The 23,308-nt window shown below is 35.3% G+C and overlaps 1 protein-coding gene across 1 annotated transcript in view; it reads right to left on the bottom strand.

The window, feature by feature from the left end:
• LOC107754500 (protein diaphanous homolog 1-like) overlaps window positions 1-23,308 on the bottom strand; it is a 149,373-nt gene that overhangs the window by 17,342 nt on the left and 108,723 nt on the right. Inside the window, 6 exon segments of the mRNA XM_016570976.1 lie at window positions 29-153; window positions 754-883; window positions 1,160-1,399; window positions 3,538-3,639; window positions 4,256-4,350; window positions 4,496-4,594. Of these exon segments, the coding sequence (XP_016426462.1) occupies window positions 29-153; window positions 754-883; window positions 1,160-1,399; window positions 3,538-3,639; window positions 4,256-4,350; window positions 4,496-4,594 (791 nt within the window).

Raw genomic sequence — 23,308 nt, forward strand, 5'->3', positions numbered from 1 at the left:
AACAGGCCCGGGAGGAAGTAAAGGATATGGTCATTTTCTCTACGAATTTGTCTCTGTCGCTCTGCGGAGGGGGGAACGTCTCGATGTCTTTCTCCAGGTTTTTAATCTGCTTTCCCATCTGATCTAGATTCTTCTGAAGCGTCTCTGCTGACACTGAGAGAGAAAGAGCGAGAAAATGATGAATATAAATACATAACCGTTCTGAAATGAGATTAGTAGCACACTACCATTCAAACAATTTTTATTGATTCTGAAAGAAGTTTCTTCTGCTTCTGCATTTATTCGATCAAACACAGTAAAAAAAATTGTAATATAGTGAAATAATATTGCACTTGAAAATACGTGTTTTCTATTGTAATATATTTTAAAATGTAATTTATTCCTGTGATCAAAACTGAATTTTCAGCATCATTACACCAGTCTTCAGTGTCACATGATCCTTCAGAAATCAATCTAATATGCTGATTTGCTGCTCAAGAAACATTTCTGATTATTATCCATTTTAAAAACAACTGCGTTGCTTCATATTTTTGTGGAAACTGTCATATATTTTATTTGTCAGGATTCTTTAGAATAGACAGTTTAAAAGAACAGCATTTATTTGAAATATAAATCTTTTGTAACATCATGAATGTCACTTTTGATCAATTTAATGCATCTTTGTTGAATAAAAAAAAAATCTCACTGACCAAAACTTTTGAATGCTAGTTTATATAAAATAACAAAAGAACCATCGATGAGATTGAGACAGACCTCTGCTGGCTTTCTCCACGTGGATGAGCTCCTCTGAGAAGGTCATGACCTCAGGATACTGCTCCTGACATATTTCCGCCAGGAAGTGCAGTAGAGTCTGTTTCTGATCGGCTGATTTAGTGTCTCTCAACTAAACACACACACACATTTGTTTACTGCCAACTTTGTGGTGACCAACACATCAGGCACTTTCCACAAACAGGGTACAAACCGTAACATTTCAAAAGCTTTAAGAGGCACAAATCACATGTTCTTTAGAAAGAGAACTATTAGATATGTTAGATAAGCTATTAACTCACAGAAAATGAAGTAGAAAAAAGTTACTCTTTAGAAAGACATCAGATGCACACAAAATGTAGAGTGGACAGGATTCGTCAAACTCATTAATGCAGATGTTGGAAATCACCTTGCACAGGTAACTGATGCTGAAGCCGAAAGCTTTGGCGTTGCGTGATCCTGCGTTCATGAAGTTTCCCAGCAGCAGCGTCATCTCCAGCACTTTGGCGAAGCTCTCGCTCTTCCGAAGCTCCTCGCAGGCGGCCGTCACCGCCACCACGTCCGGCTTGACGTTATTCACCTGCTCCTCAAACTGAAGTCTGAAGAGGATGGAGGTCAGACGGGGCTTCAGACGCTTCACTGAACTGACCTACAGAGAGATAAACACATGTATCTGAGCAGTGGCGTAGCAAGTCAGCCCAGGGCCCATATGCAAAAAATTTGTTTTTTTTTGTGTTTAAATTTGTATGGCCCCTCCCCCAAACGTTATGGGAGCCAACTTGGTTAACTTAACTTATTGTTGATTTTTCTGAAGTAACGTTACGTGACTATTCACAAGCTATTTTATTTAAGGTATAAATGCTTGGAAATAGCCTAATATTTAATGTTTTCAAGTCCATTCATTATTTGTATCACTCAAGGCACCCAATAATCGCAATAAACTTTGTGCTTTCTGCTTTGTTACTTTTATTATAACAAAGTCTCAGCCTTATGTCAATTTCATGATAAAATACAAAGAATAAATGTGTTTTTGCGCTCTTTAATTTTTAGTGAGATAACTATATTCGCCTCAGTTCAAGCGGCATGTGAATCAATTATATTTTCCCCTTGAATATTTGCAGCATGAAATAAACATGAATAAATATTTAAATGCATGTTGAAAAAAAATCAGAACAATTTAAAGGGGTCATATGATGCGATTTAAATTTTTCCTTTCTCCTTGAAGTGTTACATGAATCGTCGCTCCGGCCGAACAGGGCATCACAATATGGTAAGGGCCGTAACATTTCCGTCACATGCTTGAGGTATTCGGCCAATCACAACGCACTGGATAGCTGGCCAATCAGAGCACACCTTGCTTTTCAGACATAGAGGGCATAGAGGAGAAACAATAATGTACAGTATATAGCATAAACACATTTCATTACACCAAATACACAAAATAATGTTCTTTTTAGCAACATCATATGACCCCTTTAATACAAACGAATGTCTCATGAAATCGATCAGTCAAGAGTTTAAAAAAACGTCAATAAGCCTATGTTTTATTGCTGTTTTTTGTGTTAAATGTGAAGAATGACAGGTTGGATGCCACAGGCTTTTTTTGGTGGAGTATAGATGGAATTTTCACATTAACTTTATGCAATATGTATAACCTGAGTTTATCATTGTATTTTTGACTTTATTCTTAAAACATTATGACGTTAATCTTTTTTTTTTCTTTCAATGTGGCACTAAAATTATTTGTAGTGAGATAACTATATTCGCCTCAGTTCAAGCGGCATGTGAATCAATTATATTTTCCCCTTGAATATTTGCAGCATGAAATAAACATGAATAAATATTTAAATGCATGTTGAAAAAAAATCAGAACAATTTAAAGGGGTCATATGATGCGATTTAAATTTTTCCTTTCTCTTTGGAGTGTTACAAGCTCTTGGTGCATAAGGCACAGCTAACGTTTTGTTGATATTGTGAGTGCACACAAATAAAAGTAGACCATTTGCAGTTCCGAATGATGTATTACCCTTACCTTTATGAGCAAAAATGAGCGGCGTATTTTAAGTTTCCACTATTATTAAAAAAATAAATAAATAAATGCGCCGGCGCCTCCATGTCCTGCAAAGCGCACTTCAGTTTCCACGCTCCGCATAAATGATTGGATATGCGTCTAATAGCGCACATTTATCCATGTTAAATTTTTTAATGAATATTGTGAAATGCATGGTGTTTTATATAGCTTTTATTTTAAGTCGTGTTGATTTGAGAAGGCTAAATTGATCAAACATATGCTCAACTTACTGCTTGCCGCTGGCCGCTTGGTCTTTACTTTAAAAAACAAAAACTTGAATTTAGCAAACATAAAATGTTCCAAACATATTTCTAAATTAACTTAAAGAAACGAAAAGAAATATAACAACTTTGCCATTAAAAATCTAAACTGAACTATTTTAATGGCTGCAACAGGCAGCTATAAATGGGAAAGAGAGAGAAAAAAGACACAGGCTTAGGTCGGACTCGGGCCAGTAATTCTGATAAGCTGTCGGACAAGGGCTGGGTGGGGCCCGTGCAGGGCTCTATTCGTTCCCTCGTTTCATTTAAAAGTTACCCCTCGGCTCGGCGGGCCCCCAATCTGCCCGGGCCCATATGCACCTGTATACCCAGACGCTATGCCCCTGTATCTGAGTGAATGTTTGTGAGAAGTCATTGGAGTACTAATGCATTAATGAAGTTATATATGTATACACTATACATTTTTACAGGAGTACTTATAAGTGTTTCTCTCACCACAACTCCAAACTGTTCAGACTCAGCCAGCTCCTCATACTCGTCTTTCATCTCTAATAATGTGTTCAGTTGTTCCTGCTCCGGCAGAAGCTTCAGCAAACTCTGAAAAACACACAGCAGCTGTTTAGTACAAGGTAATTACTCAGGAAAAGATGATGCCAGTTTCGTTTGGTGGGTTTTTGTCCACCAAACGTTTTGGTTTGCCCACCAAGACTTTACAAATACAGTTTGGCAATTGCATAAGAGACATTTGCATTTCTGAGGCAAAACACAGTATTCAACGGTATTTTAGGGTGGGGCTTGATTTATATAATGGGGAATTGATTGGGTGATGAAAAATGACTCTATATGAAGCTGGTTGAAAAATTAAAGTTATGTTTTGATAAAATATTACGAATTAAACATTTTTAGTTTTGGAATAACATGCACTAAAGATTCATTCACAATAAGACCAAAAAACAAAAGTAAATAGGAGGAATTTTGCTTTCATTTGAACTTGAAGAGAAATGTCCTTCATTTTAAGATTAAGGATCTCAGCACAGTAATCTAGATATAGATATAGTCTTAAATAATATCAAAACAACAAACTTTTATACAAGGTAATTGGTTGAATTTTCTTTTGATTTCAACATTTGTTGTTTTCTTGCATGCAAAATGAAACATGCATTATAACAAGTTAGGCCGGATTGCTTTCCACTAAAGAAATCCACTTTCCTACCTGCACCATGTTTTCAGTGAGAACTTTCTCGTTGACCTCCAGGATGACATTCTTCATCTCTTCATAAGGCATCCTGTTTGAACCCAAGAATATAGCTGCAACACACACACACACACACACACAGACACACACACACACACACAGAGAGAGAGTTCTGAGTAAACAACACTATAAATTACGGTGTTAAACTAGTGAGATATTTCACATCTGAATGAAGATTCATGCTCAGCTGTTACTCACAGAGATTCTGGGATGTTTTGGAGTCGAGCACCTTCAGCTCCTTCACCTTCTTCTTCTGAGCATTTTTCTTATCCTCAGATGCCTCTTGATCCTTCTTACCTAGAAAAAGACAGAAAGAAAGAGAGATGGTAAATACCCTTGAGTATTTGAGATATCAGCCTCGGGTTCAAAAATGACCTGAAAATGATGTTTCTTGAAGGCTGGACACATCTCTCTCCCATATACACCCACACACAGTATTTCACTGTCTTCATAGAGACTAAATGAGTTGCTATGACACATCAAGTATAGTGACAACGGTGTCCAGTGGTTTGATTTGCTATACTTGATCTAGAAGTACTTTAAACATCAGTTTCAAACTGTTTCATAATTGTCATACACTCAGTTTATTGAACATGTTATTTTAGAGATTAGATTGATTTGTACTTTTAAAAATTCACGTGTCACACCATAGTGGTGTTATTTTAGAATTATTTATATCCTATTATTATGACATTTAATATATTTGATCACATTTCATTTAAGTTTATTTTAATTTTAGTTTGAACAATTTTATGTGCTTTTGCCAATTTTATTAGTTTTTAATATTTCTATTTAGCTTTGATTTTATATATTTATATAGTTTTAGTAATTTAGCACTTTTTAGAAATTTTAGCTTTTTAATATTTCTATTTAGCTTGAGTTTTAGTACTAAAAGTAAACTTATTTAAGTTAGTTGCTAGGGTGACATTTCTAATTTTAGAGTTTTTACTCATTCATATTTAATTTTATTCCAGCATTATTTTAATTACAGAATATGATTTTCTATAGTTAGATAATAATAATAATAATATTTCTATTTTTTATATATATTTCTATTTACATCTTATTTTCTTTATTTTTCACTTAATAATTATACTTCATTAATCAAATTTCATTGCAGTTATATTTCTATGACAGAAAACACTTTTTAATAGTTACAATATCAACACTACATCAAAGTACTATTTAAGTGAAATACAAAAAAAAACATACAATTTGATTAATTTTAAAAAAGGTCATGCACAAGTTATTTGTACTGGACATGACAGCTGTACAAAAAATAATTTATGGCTCAAAATAATTAGAATTATTATAACAAATAAAAGAGACGTGGCAACTTCAAACAGCATAGGAAGTATCTAATATAGAAACGAAAAGGATCTCTGTACACACACAAACACACATAAACATGAGTGTGCTGGCATTTCTGTTTTAAAGACAGACTGTGAGGAGCAGGAGGAGGTCAGAGGTCAGGGGTCAGGACTCAGGGTCGAGAGTCAAACGCCCAACAGCTTTAATGAAATGTGAAGACTGAGGTTCACACTACTGACAAGTCTCCAGAGAAACCCCATGGACACACACAGCATCAGATGACCATCAGCTCGTGTGTGTGTGTAATAATCACTGAAACACACAATCAAGATCAGATAAACATCCTCATCTCTATCTGCAGTCTGGACTGTAATTCTCTTCCATCCTCTCACGCTCATGTCCACGTCTGTCTTTTATTCTTTCTCTTCTCTCTCTTTGAATAGTTTCTCTCCTCCATTTTCAGGCTCCTTTCAAACTGATTTTTTTCTCTCTGTACCTCATTTCCGAGCAGTATATTTGTGTCTGGCATCTGTGTGTGTGTGTGTGTATTGAGTTACAGCAGCATATGGAGCCGCTCAAGAGAGTGAGTAGCTCTGGATTACATTATACACACACACACACACACACATACACACACACACACACACACACACACTTTCACTCTCAATTTTACACATTAGGTCTTAAAGAATGGCTGCTCATGTTCACTTATGTAAGACACACGTGTACATGCATCGAACTCTAAATGAGGATGTATATAAACATGTTTAGATATTAATCTAAAAATTACATGATCCAAGCCGAAAGCCTAAAATTAAATATTATTAACCTGATTTATGAATCATCAAAAAGTTTAGCTAAATAAATCCTAAAACAATTAATGAATCCAAAAAGTAAAGCTAAATGTAGTGTTTTTGTTGACCACAGTAAAACACGACAACATCTCAATCAACCAAACACAGATTTGTATCTTCTCTGACAGCATAGCAAAGCCCTGACACTTAAAGTACAATGTGACTTTAGATCCTTAAAGATCCTTAAGCTTCTTACACAGTTTCATATGAATCTATAATTGCACAATAATAACTATGTATTTTTGCAGAAACTATGCGTACAATGGTAATGCAATGGCCTCTTATTAATAGTCCTGATATTCTTATATTATTTCTTATTTTTCTCTTTGCTTCTTACTTATTTTTAACATTTTAAATACTTTTTTACATTTTTATTAGGTTGTTTCATTAAGCTTTAATAAATTATTACAGTTTTAGTTTAAATTCTTTTATTATTTAGTACTTCAACAAACTAATTTCACTTATTTGCCAAGACAACATTTCTAATTTAATATTTTTAATTTAATATTTATTTATTTTATTCCAGTTTTTTCTCTTTATTCTATTTTGTTAGAATAAAGTGAATTGAAAAAAATAAATGATGTTACCTTTAAAAGGTCATAAACACATTATTTGTACTGTAATTTATAGTTGTAAAAATTAGTTCATAATTCAGAATTACAAAGAAAACAGACCTGACAACATCAAAAAAGGAAATATCTATTTCATCATTTTTAATACATTTTAAATTGATTCACAATACTTCTTTAAAAAACGAAAGTGTTATTTTCAGATTTTATGCATTTTTAATACTTTATTAGAAATCCCATTTATGTAAAGCACTTTGAATTATTGTATATGAAATGTGCTTCTGTATATAAATAAACTTGCCTTTCCTTACTATGCATGATTCTTACTAAAAGAAAGAAACTTAAATTATAAACATCTTGAATTTGTGACTCTTGAGTTTTGAGGAAAAATAAAAAAGAAAGTGAATACTAGATAGAGATAGTTTTGCTTATCTATGGCACATTATGGCCTGAATTCTCAGTCAGTGGGTCAGTGTGTGATTGATTCTGCGCTCAGCCAGAGAACACACACACACACACACACACACACACACACACACACACACACACACACACACACACACACACACACACACACACACACACACACACACACACACACACACACACACACACACACACACACACACACACACACACACACACACACACACACACACACACACACACACGATACCAAAACTCATTTATGAGCCAATGGTGCCTCTGCAGGTCACAATGAGAACTGCAGCACAACTACAGCACATCTGTGTTACATTACCTTTACATTTAAGAGTGCGTGTGTGAGATTGCACAATCAGGAACTATCAAACACAGGCTCTTTAATGTTACTGTTTCTGGATTGTGTTGTAAAACTCCTGCTGTCTTTTGTATTTTTGTCTTGCCTGAGGTCTATTCATCCATTCAGGCTTTTATCTTCCTCTCATGGAATCCAGTCTCAGTACACAGCTGCTTCACACAAAAGAGCTCCAACACACACCTTCAATTCAGGACATATCATTTATCATCATTGCTTTTTTTTCTCCATAAAGACAAATGTGACTACAGACAAAACTAAAACATACAAGAGAACTTTTAGCACTTAAACACACGCGTAAAATATACAGTATTATATATTATACATATGGTAACATATCTTAATATACTGTATTATATTGTATATTATACGTGTGTATACTCACCAAATGACAAAATACCTCAAATGTTTTTAAAGGGAGGATTAGTTGCATTCAGCTCACTTCTTGGGACAAACTATAAATACTTTAAACCATTAACACACACACACACACACACACGTCTGGTTTGCTATCATTGTGGGGACATTCCATAGGCGTAATGGTTTTTATACTGTACATACCGTATATTCTACTGCTCTACACCAACCCTACACCTAAACCTACCCCTCACAGGAAACTTTGTGCAATTTTAGATTTTCAAAAAAATTCATTCTGTGTGATTTATTAGCTTGTTTACCCATGGGGACCTCAATTTAGGTCCCCACCGTGACATGAGTCCCCATGTATTCGGGTTTAAGTCCCCACCAGAATAGAAAAACAGGTACACACACACACACACTTATGTTTATTTCTGTAAGTGTCCAGCTGTTTTTCCACTTCTGTGTCCTGTCTCTGTCTCTTTGTCTGTCTTACATGAAAATCATTGTGTTTCTGCGTATATTAGTTTAGCTTGAACCACAGCCATCATGTCTGCTCTTTCTGGAACTCCTGATCTCACTTTAAACACACACACACACACACACACACACACACAGCCGCTCTTCCTTTCCATACAAGGCAAGAGTTTATGCGAGTGAAAGGTCACAGCGAGAGAGACAGACAGACACGTCCAGCATGTTAAAGGGAATGCGAGTGAACTCCAGCTCATCAGCAAACCACACACAAGCTCAATGCAATCCACTCGCACAGAGAGAAACTTTGTTCTTTCATCTGGCTCTCTTTCATTAGAGAGTATTTTTAGTTTAAAGTGTATTGATGACAGCCTCCTTTGTTCTGTTGAAGTTTATGGTGGAGTGCCAGCGCCTCTAGTGGACAAACTAACACACTGCAGCACAAACTTACACTTAACTGATTTCAAAACACTAAACTTTACCTCAGAGAGTTTGCTTTTGAAATCTGTAGTAAAGTTTATGCTAAACATTCCACTAGAGCTTGAAATACATATAGTCTAGGGAACAGACAGTGTTGCAGTGTTGATGTAACTTGAATGTGTCTGTCTTGGTGTAATTTCTTATATTTTACTGAATCCACTCTCCTTTGTGGATTTATTGTCCTTTAGCAACTAGTGAAGAATCTGTTACTTTTAAAATGCAAACTTTGCTCTATTCCAACACTCTGAGAATCTGAAGTGTTTCATTACACATTTTTCAACACACGCAAGCACATTTACACACAAAGTCTTCAAGGAAAGAATGTTTCTCCTCTTGAGAGAAAGGGAATGTACTTGTCAGCAAGTACACACACACTCCATAATTCAGTAATCTAATAGAAACCGAACTCGATGCCTGCAGGAATGCAGGGAGTTCGACACAATGAAAGAATGAGAAGAAAGAGGGACAGATGCTGGAGAGAGACAGAAAGAGAGCAGGTGGTCGTTGTTTGGGGCTTTAAATGTAAAACACAGCAGCAGCTGATGAGGGACGCTGTCCCTTTAAACATTAAATGTCCATGATTGTGTGTGTGTGTGTGTGTGTGTGTGTGTGTTTCTGGGAGTTTCCAGGGCTCTGGTTGCCGAGGGTAACCTCGAGCTGAAAGGGGCCCTTCATCCTGTTTTTGTGTGGAAAGGAAGGAATGAGAGCGGAGAGAAGAAGGGGGAGAGGAGGGGTGACTCAGTGCCAGATGGCAGGGTGTGGTGTGAGGGGGGCGGGGTGGACAGACAGGAAATGGGAGGGTCAGACACAGGGGGACGGACTGTGGGCGGGGTTTCGAGTGTGCTCACTTGCGCACCCCTGGTGCATGAACAGTGCAACAGCAGTGTAAAAAAATAATAAGAAGAGATATTTAGTAGACAACGCATAAAATAACAACCAAAAAGTGCAAGTCACAAAAAAAAGATAATAAAAAAAATTCAGTTGCCTTGAATGTGTCCAATGCATTCTGAATATAATATAATAGTGAATCAGATACTTTTTTGTTTATTTAAAACTAAATGTAAATTACAATTAATGAAAAAAAAAGTTAAGAATTTGTGAATGTCATTGTCTTATAAAGACAAAAACAAAAAGAAGGTAGACAGCATTTACAAAAATATGTAATAGCTTCATTCAAACGGTACCATGTTTTATGTACCCTGGTATTTATGGTAATTTTTATAGACCATGTAAAATACTAATAGATAGATAGCATGTAAGATGTTAATAAATAGATATAGAAAAAAGGTTTACAAATATAACAAGGGTAAAATAAGTATTAAGAGATTAATATCCTGAGATAGAAACATGTTTAAATAAGTAAATTATTATATTATATTAAACAAAATGCCAAAACCACACTCAATTGTCAGTTAACTATGCTCGTCTTGTACAGTTACACACACAAATGGTGAAAATAATTTGTTTTAATGATATTTAAAAAAATATTAATAAGAATATCATTTATGGTATAATTTTTAAAAAATAATTATGTTTAAATATTTAATTAAATACAACACTAACTCACAGTCAATTGTCAGTTATATTGCTCATCTTGTACAGTTACAGGTAAAAAGAGAGAACATAATTTGTTTTAAGGATAGTTTAAAATAAGCAGGTTTTATATTTAATTTTCATTGCATTTATTTATTTTTATTTATATTTATTTTTTTATTTTATTTTATTTATTTTTTCCAAATCAACAACATCAATATTTCACATGAAAATGATATGGTGTATAAAGGAAAAGTATATATTAGGTGTTTATTTTATTTTGTATGTCTGACTGTATTCTATTTGTGGTGTCATACTGCCATCTACTGAAGCAACTGAACTGCAGCATTTCACTTCTAAACATTTAGACTGATTTATTACAGAAAATTACAAACTGACAAGATTATACCAATGGAAAAAAAGTCTTCTAGCATGAGATTTCAGATTTTCCTCATACACAGACTCGTTTATTTCAATTAAAGTGTGTAATTACGTACAACAGTGTCAAAGGATGGAGAGTATAAGTGTGATAAAGTTGTTTTTGGCATATACATTTTAATGCGTTTTCTTGACTGTGACATTGGCACCAAGTGACCTCAGGAGAGAAAGAGTGTGTGTGTGTGTGTCCTCGGCTCCTCTGGCCATGGAGGTCTTCAGCAGTGACGCACAAACACAGTACGAACTGAATTACTGATCAGACACAAACACACACACACACAGTGGTTGAACACAATCATATTTTAACTCCCAGGAATGTGAGGATAGATTAGGAACGCAATACACACACACACACACACACACACACACACACACACACAGTAATGATTTTAAATCAATGCTCCATCCGGTCACACACAGACCCATGTCAAGATTTACTACAGCAATTACAGCAACCTAATTACACACGCGCACACACACACACGAGTGTAATAAGTGAAACTGGTCTAGGACTCAGTCAATCTGTCCCTCCTTCACAGCTCAGAGCTCCAGGGAGCCTGCAGGACACACACATACACACACACACTCGCTGGATGTTGAGAAGTTAATAAGATGCTGAGGTGACTGTGCGCACAAATATGAAGGTCACACACACACAGGAGGAACAAAACACATCGATCCACATCTGTGCAAACACAAACACACATTTCAATAAACAATTAAACACACACACACTCAAGGACATCAATAACACACAGATCTATCTAACAGGATTTAGTTTGGTCAGTGTGAATGCAGCAGATACACGAGATATGCAAGTGTGTGTGTGTGTGTTAATAGATCAGTGTGTATTTCCAACATGTAATTACACACACTGAAGGCTCTTAAACAACAGCTGTTACAACTTACACTTCATCAATGTCACTGTGTGTGTGAAATAAACAATCTAGTGTGATGCTTGATGAAAACACTGCCCTCTAGTGACTGGGTGAGGGAAAGAGAGAATAAATAATTCATTAAAAAAATCAAAATAAAGCAGTCACACTTTATTTTATGGTCAAATTCTTGTTATTAACAAACCATTAACTATGACTTTTGCCTCACTAAACTTCTAATTTGCTGCTTATTAATAGTTAGTAAGGTGGTTGTTAAGTTTAGGTATTGGGTAGGATTAGGGATGTAGAATATGGTCATGCAGAATACGTGCGTTATAAGTATTAATAAACAGCCAATATTTTAATAATATGCATGCTAACAAGCAACTAGTTAATAGTGAGATTTTGTCCCTATACTAAAGTGTTACCTAAAGCACTTACTAAATATTTTACTAATATATGAAGCAAATTATCTGTTTATCTGCATGCCATGTGATTAACATCAGAGAATCATCAGATTTGTTCAATTATGGAATATTATCATTTGAAATATGAATTGGAAATATACAATACTAATTTATAGAACTTAATGTTAACTTAGGTTACTAATATTTAATCCGGAAATCTTTGAATTAAATTGATCAAAAATACAGTAAAATCAATAATAGTCTAAAATTATTATTACAATTTAAAATTGTGAATATATTGTAAAATGTAACTTATTCCTGTGATGCAATACTGAATTTTCAGCATCATTACCCCAGACTTCAGTGTCACATGATCCTTCAGAAATCACTCTAATATGCTGATTTGATGTTGAAGAAACATTTCTGATTATTATCAATGCTGAAAACAGTTTTGTCATTTCATATTTTTGTTGAAATTGTGGTGCATTTTATTTTTCAGAATTCTTTGATGAACAGAGTTCAAAAGAACAGCATTTATTTGAAATAGAAATCTTTTGTAACATTATAAAAGTCTTTACTGTCACTTCTCATCAATTTAATGCATCCCTGGATTGATACATTTCTTTAAAAAAATTATGTCCAGTTAAAAAAAACAACAACTGCATTATGTGCAACTTACATGTTTGCATACAACTTTTTTTTTTTTAAGTTGAGTGTTGATTATTATATTTAAAAATGAATTGTTATTAAATTTAAGTTTGTTCTCTGTTGTTAATTGTACCCTTATAATAATGCAAAAGGGATCCCTATAGTTTAGAGCATAAGCTGAGGTAGATTTTTATTATACTTTAATTGTATTTGAATTTATTTAAATAAATAGCAATTTGTTCAATAAAAAAAGTGTTTAAATTTTTTTTCCTTCTGCTGTAGCGAAACCATACAGAGCCGTGACGTCAAAACCGATGCTCGTACCGAACCATCATGTTTGTGTACCGTTACACCTCTAGTGTGCATACACACACGCGCACACACACACGCACACACGCCTAGAGATCTCAAACACCACACACGGATCATCTTCAAACTCTGTATCTGTGTTTGTTCTCTCATTCTCTGCTTTGGGCGAGACTTCAGGCATCTGATCCAAATAGCACAACCAGACAGAAACGCCAACACACACACACACACACACACACACGAGACCAGCTCAGGGTTTGCCCTAAACACACAACAACATGATTTCTGCTTCTCTCTCCCTCACACACATCAAATGTCACTTCAAGGAGACTGTAAGTGTGCGTGCAGAGCAGGACGCAAGATTTTCAATCTGAGACAACCAAAATTTAAGTCTGTCTTAAAGAGACAGTCACATAAAAATCAATGACTTATACGAGTTTCGGTTTTTCAGAAAACACAAAATAAGATATTTCTCGGAACGTTCATGCTGATCTTTTTCCATATAACATTTGGAAAAAAGATGATGATGGAATTCTTACTTTCAGGTGATCTGTCTCCTTAAATAATCACGTCACTGTGTGTGTTATTTATTATGAAGTCACACACAAGTCTCTTTTTGTGATGTTCTCTCTCCGAGACCCACTCACACACAGCCAGCATGCCGTCAGCCATCTCTTAAGGGTCTCGCTGTGATGGTTTGGTTTGTTTGACCTCTTTCTGTACTGGAGTTCACAGTGGACCATCCAATTAAAGACACCAGTGCAGCAGACACTCACACAACCTTCAGAAGCACATTATCTCTTATTCGGTCTTTCTCTGTCCATCCTCGAGGGATCTGGCCTCCTTCACTGGCCATAAAGGATAAGAACATCACTATTCTACTAGAGAGAAAGAAAGAATGAATGAGCGGTTCTTGGCTTAACTGACCATCACACACATCCGCTGTATCATATGATGGATTAAACGGATATTTCAGCCAAAAATTTCATCATTTATTCACTCTCATGTCGTTTCAGTTCCATTTGTCTTTTATTATGTGGAACACAAATGATTTTTTAATAGAATATCCTGGTGATCTTTCAAAAGAATATTTATATGGACTACTTTTATTGTGCCAAGATATGTTTTCACCAAGGCTGCAATTATTTGCTTAGAAACTGTAGCTGAAATAGTAGAGCACAACGCTAGCAACAGCAAGGTCATGGGTTTGATTCTCTATGCCTAAAATGCAGTATAATTCAAATGCACAGATAACTGAGGTAACCTCATCAGCAGAAACATGGGAACTAGTGTGTGTGTGTGTGTGTGTGTGTGTGTGTTTGTGTGATAGCTGTAGGTTTAATTTCGCCCCTGTCAACTCATCAGAGCGGAAAACAAACCCACCAAGATTTCTGAGCAGGCCAAGCCAGGGGTGTGTAGGAAACATCATGCATGCATGCATACAGTACACGTGTTCAAACACACACACACACACACACACACACACAAGCCTCTAGAAGCACTGGAAGGACGCCGACAATTATTACATGAACATGTTATTCACGTTTAACCAAACACAAATCCGCACATCTGAGCATCTGTCAATCAGATTCTCTAAAACATCAGCAGAAACGCTCGCTGTGGCCCCGCTCATGTTAATCTGCTCAATATAGTTCAGGTTAAAAGAGAGACAGATGCTGTATTCCGGGGAAAATATCTACAGGGAAATCAATGATTGGAGTAAAACCCACCAACTGCTCACACACACACACACATAAATCTAATGTGAGATCCTCTTTCCAAGGATTAGGAACTTACAAATACGCTTAAAAACAGAGACAAACACATATTACAAGAAATGCTGGCAAAAATGATCATTTTGTCTATCAATAATTACCTATATATTAACAATTAATAATAACAAATCAGGCATTTTTTCCATTTAATAATAATAGTATTAACGCTGGTTTGGTTGGCTTGTTGATGTTTTAATGGCAAGCCAGCTTCCTTGGCTATTTTCATGATGAGTAACAAGTTAAGAGTATAAAAGAAAAAAAAAAACTAATAAATTGCTCTAGATAAAAATGCTCAAATATATTCAAGGTTGACAGTGTTAAAAGTTTCAAAAATGATAGGTGGATCCTGTTGCAAATCTTTTTTTTTCTTTGATTAGATGTTAACAATTTCTTGAAGAGCATTTGCTGTTTGATAATGGCGATTTTTATTTATTTATTATGTTATTTATATATAATTATATACATAATTAAATATAAAAAAATGATATAATATGAACATAAATGATTTTAATATAAGTATGATTTACAGTTTTATTATTGTTCTTTTTCTTTATTTTTATTCAGGCTTATTATCGTTAACTAAAACAAAAATTAAAACCTCAAACTGATAAAAAAAAAAAAAACTGTTACTTGAAACAAAAGAAGTTAACTTTTTATTTCAGCAAGTTGCCGAGGCAGCATTTCTCATTTTCATTTAGTTTAACTTGATGTACTAAAATAACTAAAACTTATAAATAAAAATGATATACATACATTAAAAAAAGCAATAACTAATAAAAATGACAAAAACACAATAAAATTACTAAAACTTTAACTACAGATGAAGAGAAAGCAGAAAATCTAATTCAAAATATTAATACAATTATAATAGTATATCAATGATAGAAAAAAAAAACAGTTCCTATTAAAACTCCAATGAAGAATTTATGCTAAAACACTAAAACATTATAAATAGATCTGCGTACTGTAGTACTTTTAGAACCTTACTCAGAAAAATAAACCAAAATTTGATATAATCTCAAGTTGGCCTAACTAGACCAATAATTGAATTAATAAAAATAAATAAATAATAATAATACAAAAACAATAATGCTACCTGATACCAATATGGTTTGCTGTATGTTCTTACTCTTATCTTTAAAGCAAAGACCACAGTTTAGACGCAAACACAAATGAGACTGTATGTGTTTCTCCTGTGAGTGAGATCTGACCCTGATATGAGCACACACCGACTCTGATACTGTGCTGAAGGTGTGTGAACTTCAGCTGTGAACCTCATGTTGTCCGTCTGTGAGCTGTGTGTGGTTGTGAGTCGTCACACACGGGTGAAGCACAACTCTCTCACACACACTTCAGAGCGTCTGTCAGCTTCACTCACCCGCTGAAATGAAAATCAGCGAGAACTGACAGCTTTATAAAACTTTAAACCTGCAGCTAACCACTCTAAACACACACACACACACACGGAAGCAGTCAAACGTGAGAGCTCGAGATGGAAAGAGTTGAAGCAGAAACGCATAAAACCAGAGAGAAACCATCACACAGAGCTCTAAAAGTAATGACTCTCTCTGTGCCACTTGTTTTCACACTCGGTGTGTGTCACACTTGATTCAGGGGTCTGAGAGCGACACGCAAGAGCTTGACTTAAAGGTGAACGCTTCAAACGAATTTGGATGCCTTCAAACTTTAGAATTGTGCAATTTCATTTTTTAAATATACTGACACTTGTAATGAAGATGACAGAACAAGGGGATGGAATAGGAAGAATATTATAAATATATACACTACTGTACTGTTTAAAAGGTTTTGGATTTTTTTTAAAGAAATTAATATTTTTATTCAGCAGTGATGCATTCAATTAATTAAAACGTTACAAAGACACTTAAAACAATTTTTAAATCGATTTCAAATAAATGCTGTTCTTTTGAACTTTCCATTCATCAAAGAATCCTGCAAAATAAAATGTATCCGTTTCCACAAAAAATATGAAGCAGCACAACTGTTTTCAACATAGATAATGATAGAAATGTTTCTTGGGCAGTAAATCAGCATATTAAAATGATTTCTGAAGGATCATGTGACACTGAAGACTAGAGTAAAGATGCTGAAAATTCAGCTTTGATCACAGGAATAATAACATTTCAAAATATATTCTAATAGAAAACAGTTATTTTAAATTGTAATAATATTTCACAATAATAGGCGTTCTAATTTATTTTTAATCAAATAAAAGCAGCTTTGGCGAGCTCAGGAGACTTCCTTCAAAATCATAAAAAAAAGATCTCACCAGCCCCGAACTTTTTGAACAGTATGTATATTGTAATATAACACACAAATATTTTATTACATTTTTGTAATATTTTAATATAGTAAAACAATCATACATATCTATAATTATTAATATACTATAAATTAAAATTGGACTGAAAATGATCAACACCAAAATGGACTAAATGAGATAAAATGAACAATAAAAGCTGTTAGGCCCCACCCACAGTGAAATCTCATTGGTCCATAATCCCGCTCAACATGAATTCATATTAAAAGTTCTCTGACTGGCTGTGATCGATTTACATTGTGCAGCATTTTCACTTATTTTTTTGGTTATTATTTATGGTTCACTTACAGGAGTTTGAGTTCAGCTCTATTCAAGAGCAAAACACCCTTAGTGTCGCTTTCTCTCTCTCTCTCTCTCTGAGTTGTGGATGAAGAAAGGACATTGAGTAAGAGTGTATGAGGGAGGCATTGGTCTGTTAATTAAGAGTCACTCCATGTCGTGGTTCTAACGAGGTCACTCTAATGAGGTCACAGGCAGGGGGGCGGAGCTACAGTCTTTCCTCAAGAGGACACACACACACACACACGGCTGAACAAATCAAACACATGTATTCACTAGTACACTAAAAATGCATGCTGAAAAACACAAACACATGCAGGAGAGAAAGAGGAGGTGACTTTGGCTGGTAATTGGAAACACATACAAGCGTCTCTCTCTTTGTCTGTTTCTTTCTCTTGTTCCTGTCTCTCTCTCTAATGCTTTTCCTCCCTCTCCACTCCATCTCTCTTTACCTCCTACAGTTTCTCCTCCGCTCGCCGACACCTCCGTCTCTCTGATTATATTTTTGACAGCAGTGCCACACAAGACTGACTTGAAAAATGAAGTAAAAAAAAGACCACACACACACTTTCCTTCTGAACTGTATCTACTTTTAAAAAATGTGTTGCAATTTTAAATTTAAGTATTTCAAAATTGTGAATTGCCACTTATTTAAAAGATAAATAAATAAAAGCAAACTTTACGTTGCAATTTATTCAAGTATTTCAATTTAAAAATTGTGAATTAACATTAATGTGCTGGATAAGTACCATTAATATCAACAGTGACTGTCTTAATAAAAGATCTCTAAACATAACCCACAGAAGGACAAACAGCAGCTGTGGGTTACAATCATTCTGCATTTCACAGCATCCATTCAAACAACCTGTGACTATCATACATGATGGTGGTGCGTCTGCATCACATGGCGTTTAGAAGAAATATTCGTTTGAGAAATCATTTCCAGAGTTTATTTTAGTGATTTTCCACACTCTTCTACACATGAAAACCCAACGCTCTCTCTCTCTGTTTCTCTGAACGACCAGTAATTGTGGTGATGGTGGCAGACGGCTATAAGGTATAAGCTATAAAGTGTAATTTGTTCTTTTCTTTCTCTTTCCATCGGAAAGCATGTTCTCGGCTCTACTCCCACCAGCAATCTGTGGACACGCGGATGATGAAGGTAGTGTGGGTGAAACTCTTCCTCACAGAACTATTAGTTCACCCTTTCACTGATGTGAATCTCAGAGGAACAATGTCTGGAGGTGTGTGTGTGTGTGTGTGTGTGTGAGCACTAAAAATAATCACACACTCGCACTCAACCTCCTGCCGAGAGTCTGTAGTTGTTAGAGGACTAAAGGTCTGATCAACGGCTAATTACTGCCATCAGAGCGGAACCTACAATTAACACCCACCTCGCTGAGAGACGAGAGCGAGGAGTCAGAGGTGATGTTCAGAGCGCAGCGCCACATACGGGTCAGTGCCGTCCTTACGCTCTCATCCTCTCTGATACTAACTTTCTGCAAGATTTGATGTGTTAATACATACAACAACAACAACAGAGAGAAAGAGAGGGAGAGAGATGACAAAATAAGGAAAGAATGAACTAATGAACGACTAAAAACAACGAACAAGCAGAAAGAATGCATGAACACAGCAAGAACGAGCAAAAGGAAACAAACAAAAACAAAAAGAAAAGAAAGAAATAATGAAGAGAAATGACGAACAAACACCACACTTACTGAAAGATGAGCTACATTTTACAAACATGCAAAATATCAAGTATATAAAAATCGTCAATTATAGAAAACAAATTTCAATTGATTACAATCTAGGTTGTCTATTGGCTGTCTGTTCTATTCAAGCATTCAAAAAGTACTATTATTATTATTATTAAAAAATGCTTGAATTTAATGAAGACTATAAATTGTAATTGAAAATGTTTCAAAATGTTTTTAATTGAATTAATTACCTGAATAAATAAAAAAACAAAAACAAACAAATAAATAAGCACACAGTTTAAATATAACTGTGCAATAATAAACAATCAAGAAGAAAGAAACAGAGAGAAAGAAAAAGAGAAAGAAAGAAAGAAAGAAAAAGAGAAAGAAAGAAAAAGAGACAGAGAAAGAGAAAGAAAGAAAGAGAAAGAAAGAAAAAGAGAGAGAGAGAAAGAAAGAAAGAGAGAAAGAAAAAGAGAGAGAGAGAAAGAGAAAGAGAGAAAGAGAAAGAAAGAAAGAAAAAGAGAGAGAGAAAGAGAAAAGAAAGAAAGAAAGAAAGAGAAAGAAAGAAAAAGAGAAAGAAAGAAAGAAAGAAAGAGAGAAAGAAAAAGAAAGAAAGAAAGAAAGAGAGAAAGAAAAAGAGAGAGAGAAAGAAAGAAAGAAAGAAAGAAAGAGAGAAAGAAAAAGAGAGAGAGAAAGAAAGAAAGAAAGAAAGAAAGAAAGGAGAAAGAAAAAGAGAAAGAAAGAAAGAAAAAGAGAGAGAAAGAGAAAGAAAGAAAGAAAGAAAGAGAAAGAATGTGCAGTCTCAACCTAAATCAAACATGTTGGCATATAATTATGCCTTCGGAAACCAGCTTAACAGATTTACAGTTATGAATCCGCAAGGCAAATTTAATTCTGATATTGACAAATTTATTTTCAATTAGAAGTAACAGCATCACCATTTTAAGATCATCCTCTACTGACAAACCAGAATTATTATAGTTAACTAAAACTAACTAAAACGGCCCCCCCCTCCAAAAAAAACATTTTTGTTACTTGAAATAAAATAAGCATTAACTGAAACAAAGTAAAATATAATAAGTTATTAAATTTTTTTAACTTAAACTCATTTTATTTCAGATAGTTGCCACGGAAACGCTAAAACTTAAAGGGATAGATCACCCAAAAATGAAAATTCTGTCATTAATTACTCACCCTCATGTTGTTCTAAACACAATGCTCTGCACAAAGAAAACAAAAATAACGACTTTATTCAACAATTTGTCTCCTCTGCGTCACCCTATAGCGCCATTTTGGAGAGTATCGCATACGTAAACAAAGTATGCTGTTCTGTGTCAGCAGCACTGTAACATTGTTTACGTTGTTTACACTTTGATCTGAACGCAAACAACGTATGTACATTTGTTGTATACGTTGTTTACGTATGTGATACTCTCCAAAATGACGCTATAGGGTGACGCGGAGGAGACGAATTGTTGAATAAAGTAGTTATTTTTGTTTTCTTTGTGCACCAAAAGTATTCTCGTAGCTTCGTAAAATTACAGTTGAACCACTGATGTCACATGGATTATTTTAACGATCTCCTTGCTACGTTTCTGAGCCTTGATCGTGTTAGGATCCTTGCTGTCTATGGGAGGGTCAGAGAGCTCTCAGAATTCATCACAAATATCTTAATTTGTGTTCCGAAGATGAACGGAGGTCTTAAGGGTTTGGAACAACATGAGGTAATGCCATGAGGTGAGTAATTAATGACAGAATTTTCATTTTTGGGTGAACTACCCCTCTAAACTGAGACAAAAATGAATAAAACCTTAATAAACTGGCTTTTGTCAGCAGAAAGAAAAAGAGAGAGAGAAAGAAAGAAAGGAGAAAGAAAGAGAGAGAAAGAACGAAAGAGAGAAAGAAAAAGAGAGAGAGAGAGAGAAAGAAAGAAAAAGAAAGAGAGAGAAAAAAGAGAGAGAGAAAGAGAGAGAAAGAGAGAAAGAAAAAGAGAGAGAAAGAGAAAGAAAGAAAGAAAGAAAGAAAGAAAGAAAGACAGACAGACAGACAGACAGACGTGAGGAGTTTAAATCACTGATCTGAAGGGACTCAATAATGAGACGCCTGACAGGAAATGTCAACGGAGAGAAAGAGAGAAAGACGGCCAGAATAACAGTGGAGGGAAAGAGAGGAAAAAGGAGGGATGAACAAACACACAGCGTGAAGGAGAATCCATCGAACAAACGACTGGATAGGAGCGTTTACAGCAGCAACACAAATAAAGATGATTACAATCAATCCCAGCATGCACTGCCCTTCATATGACCTTCACACACACGCAGATGTAATCCACAATTACTCTAGAGGTTTTCACGAGGGCGTTACGCTAACGACGGAGAAATGCCCATGGAAACTGAAACAAGGTGGAAGAACAAATGAAAGAACGGATGAGAGCGAGAGAGAGAACGAGAGAGAGAATGACTGGAGGTCACGAAATCTTCAGTTTGACAGATTGTCTGATAGACACAAGTGGATTATGAACACATACACACACAAAGCTGGATTAATACAAGAGTATTAAGGATATATACAAACAGAAAGACTTGTAATAATCGTATTTCTGTATGATAAATCATGTCAACATGTGTCATGTTACATCAGACATGGACTGAGCATCATCTCATGCTACACTGAGATTCTCCATCACTCTGACAGGTGAGCAGTGTTTCACTGGCATCCGAATTATTAAAAGACATCACCAATCATCAAAATCTAGGGATGCACCGATACCGATACTGGTATCGGTATCGGGCCCGATACTGGCCTCCTGTACTCGTACTCGTACTCGTTAAAAGAGAGAAAGAACGAAAGAGAAAGAAAAAGAGAGAAAGAAAAAGAGAGAGAGAAAGAAAGAAAGGAGAAAGAAAGAGAGAGAAAGAACGAAAGAGAGAAAGAAAAAGAGAGAGAGAGAGAGAAAGAAAGAAAAAGAAAGAGAGAGAAAAAAGAGAGAGAGAGAAAGAGAGAAAGAGAAAGAAAGAGAGAAAGAAAAAAGAGAGAGAGAAAGAGAGAGAAAGAGAGAAAGAAAAAGAGAGAGAAAAAAGAGAGAGAGAAAGAGAGAGAAAGAGAGAAAGAAAAAGAGAGAGAAAGAGAAAGAAAGAAAGAAAGAAAGAAAGACAGACAGACAGACAGACGTGAGGAGTTTAAATCACTGATCTGAAGGGACTCAATAATGAGACGCCTGACAGGAAATGTCAACGGAGAGAAAGAGAGAAAGACGGCCAGAATAACAGTGGAGGGAAAGAGAGGAAAAAGGAGGGATGAACAAACACACAGCGTGAAGGAGAATCCATCGAACAAACGACTGGATAGGAGCGTTTACAGCAGCAACACAAATAAAGATGATTACAATCAATCCCAGCATGCACTGCCCTTCATATGACCTTCACACACACGCAGATGTAATCCACAATTACTCTAGAGGTTTTCACGAGGGCGTTACGCTAACGACGGAGAAATGCCCATGGAAACTGAAACAAGGTGGAAGAACAAATGAAAGAACGGATGAGAGCGAGAGAGAGAACGAGAGAGAGAATGACTGGAGGTCACGAAATCTTCAGTTTGACAGATTGTCTGATAGACACAAGTGGATTATGAACACATACACACACAAAGCTGGATTAATACAAGAGTATTAAGGATATATACAAACAGAAAGACTTGTAATAATCGTATTTCTGTATGATAAATCATGTCAACATGTGTCATGTTACATCAGACATGGACTGAGCATCATCTCATGCTACACTGAGATTCTCCATCACTCTGACAGGTGAGCAGTGTTTCACTGGCATCCGAATTATTAAAAGACATCACCAATCATCAAAAT

Source organism: Sinocyclocheilus rhinocerous, unplaced genomic scaffold (genome assembly GCF_001515625.1).
Source record: "Sinocyclocheilus rhinocerous isolate Xijiao unplaced genomic scaffold, SAMN03320098_v1.1 scaffold50, whole genome shotgun sequence".
Classification (NCBI taxonomy): domain Eukaryota; kingdom Metazoa; phylum Chordata; class Actinopteri; order Cypriniformes; family Cyprinidae; genus Sinocyclocheilus; species Sinocyclocheilus rhinocerous.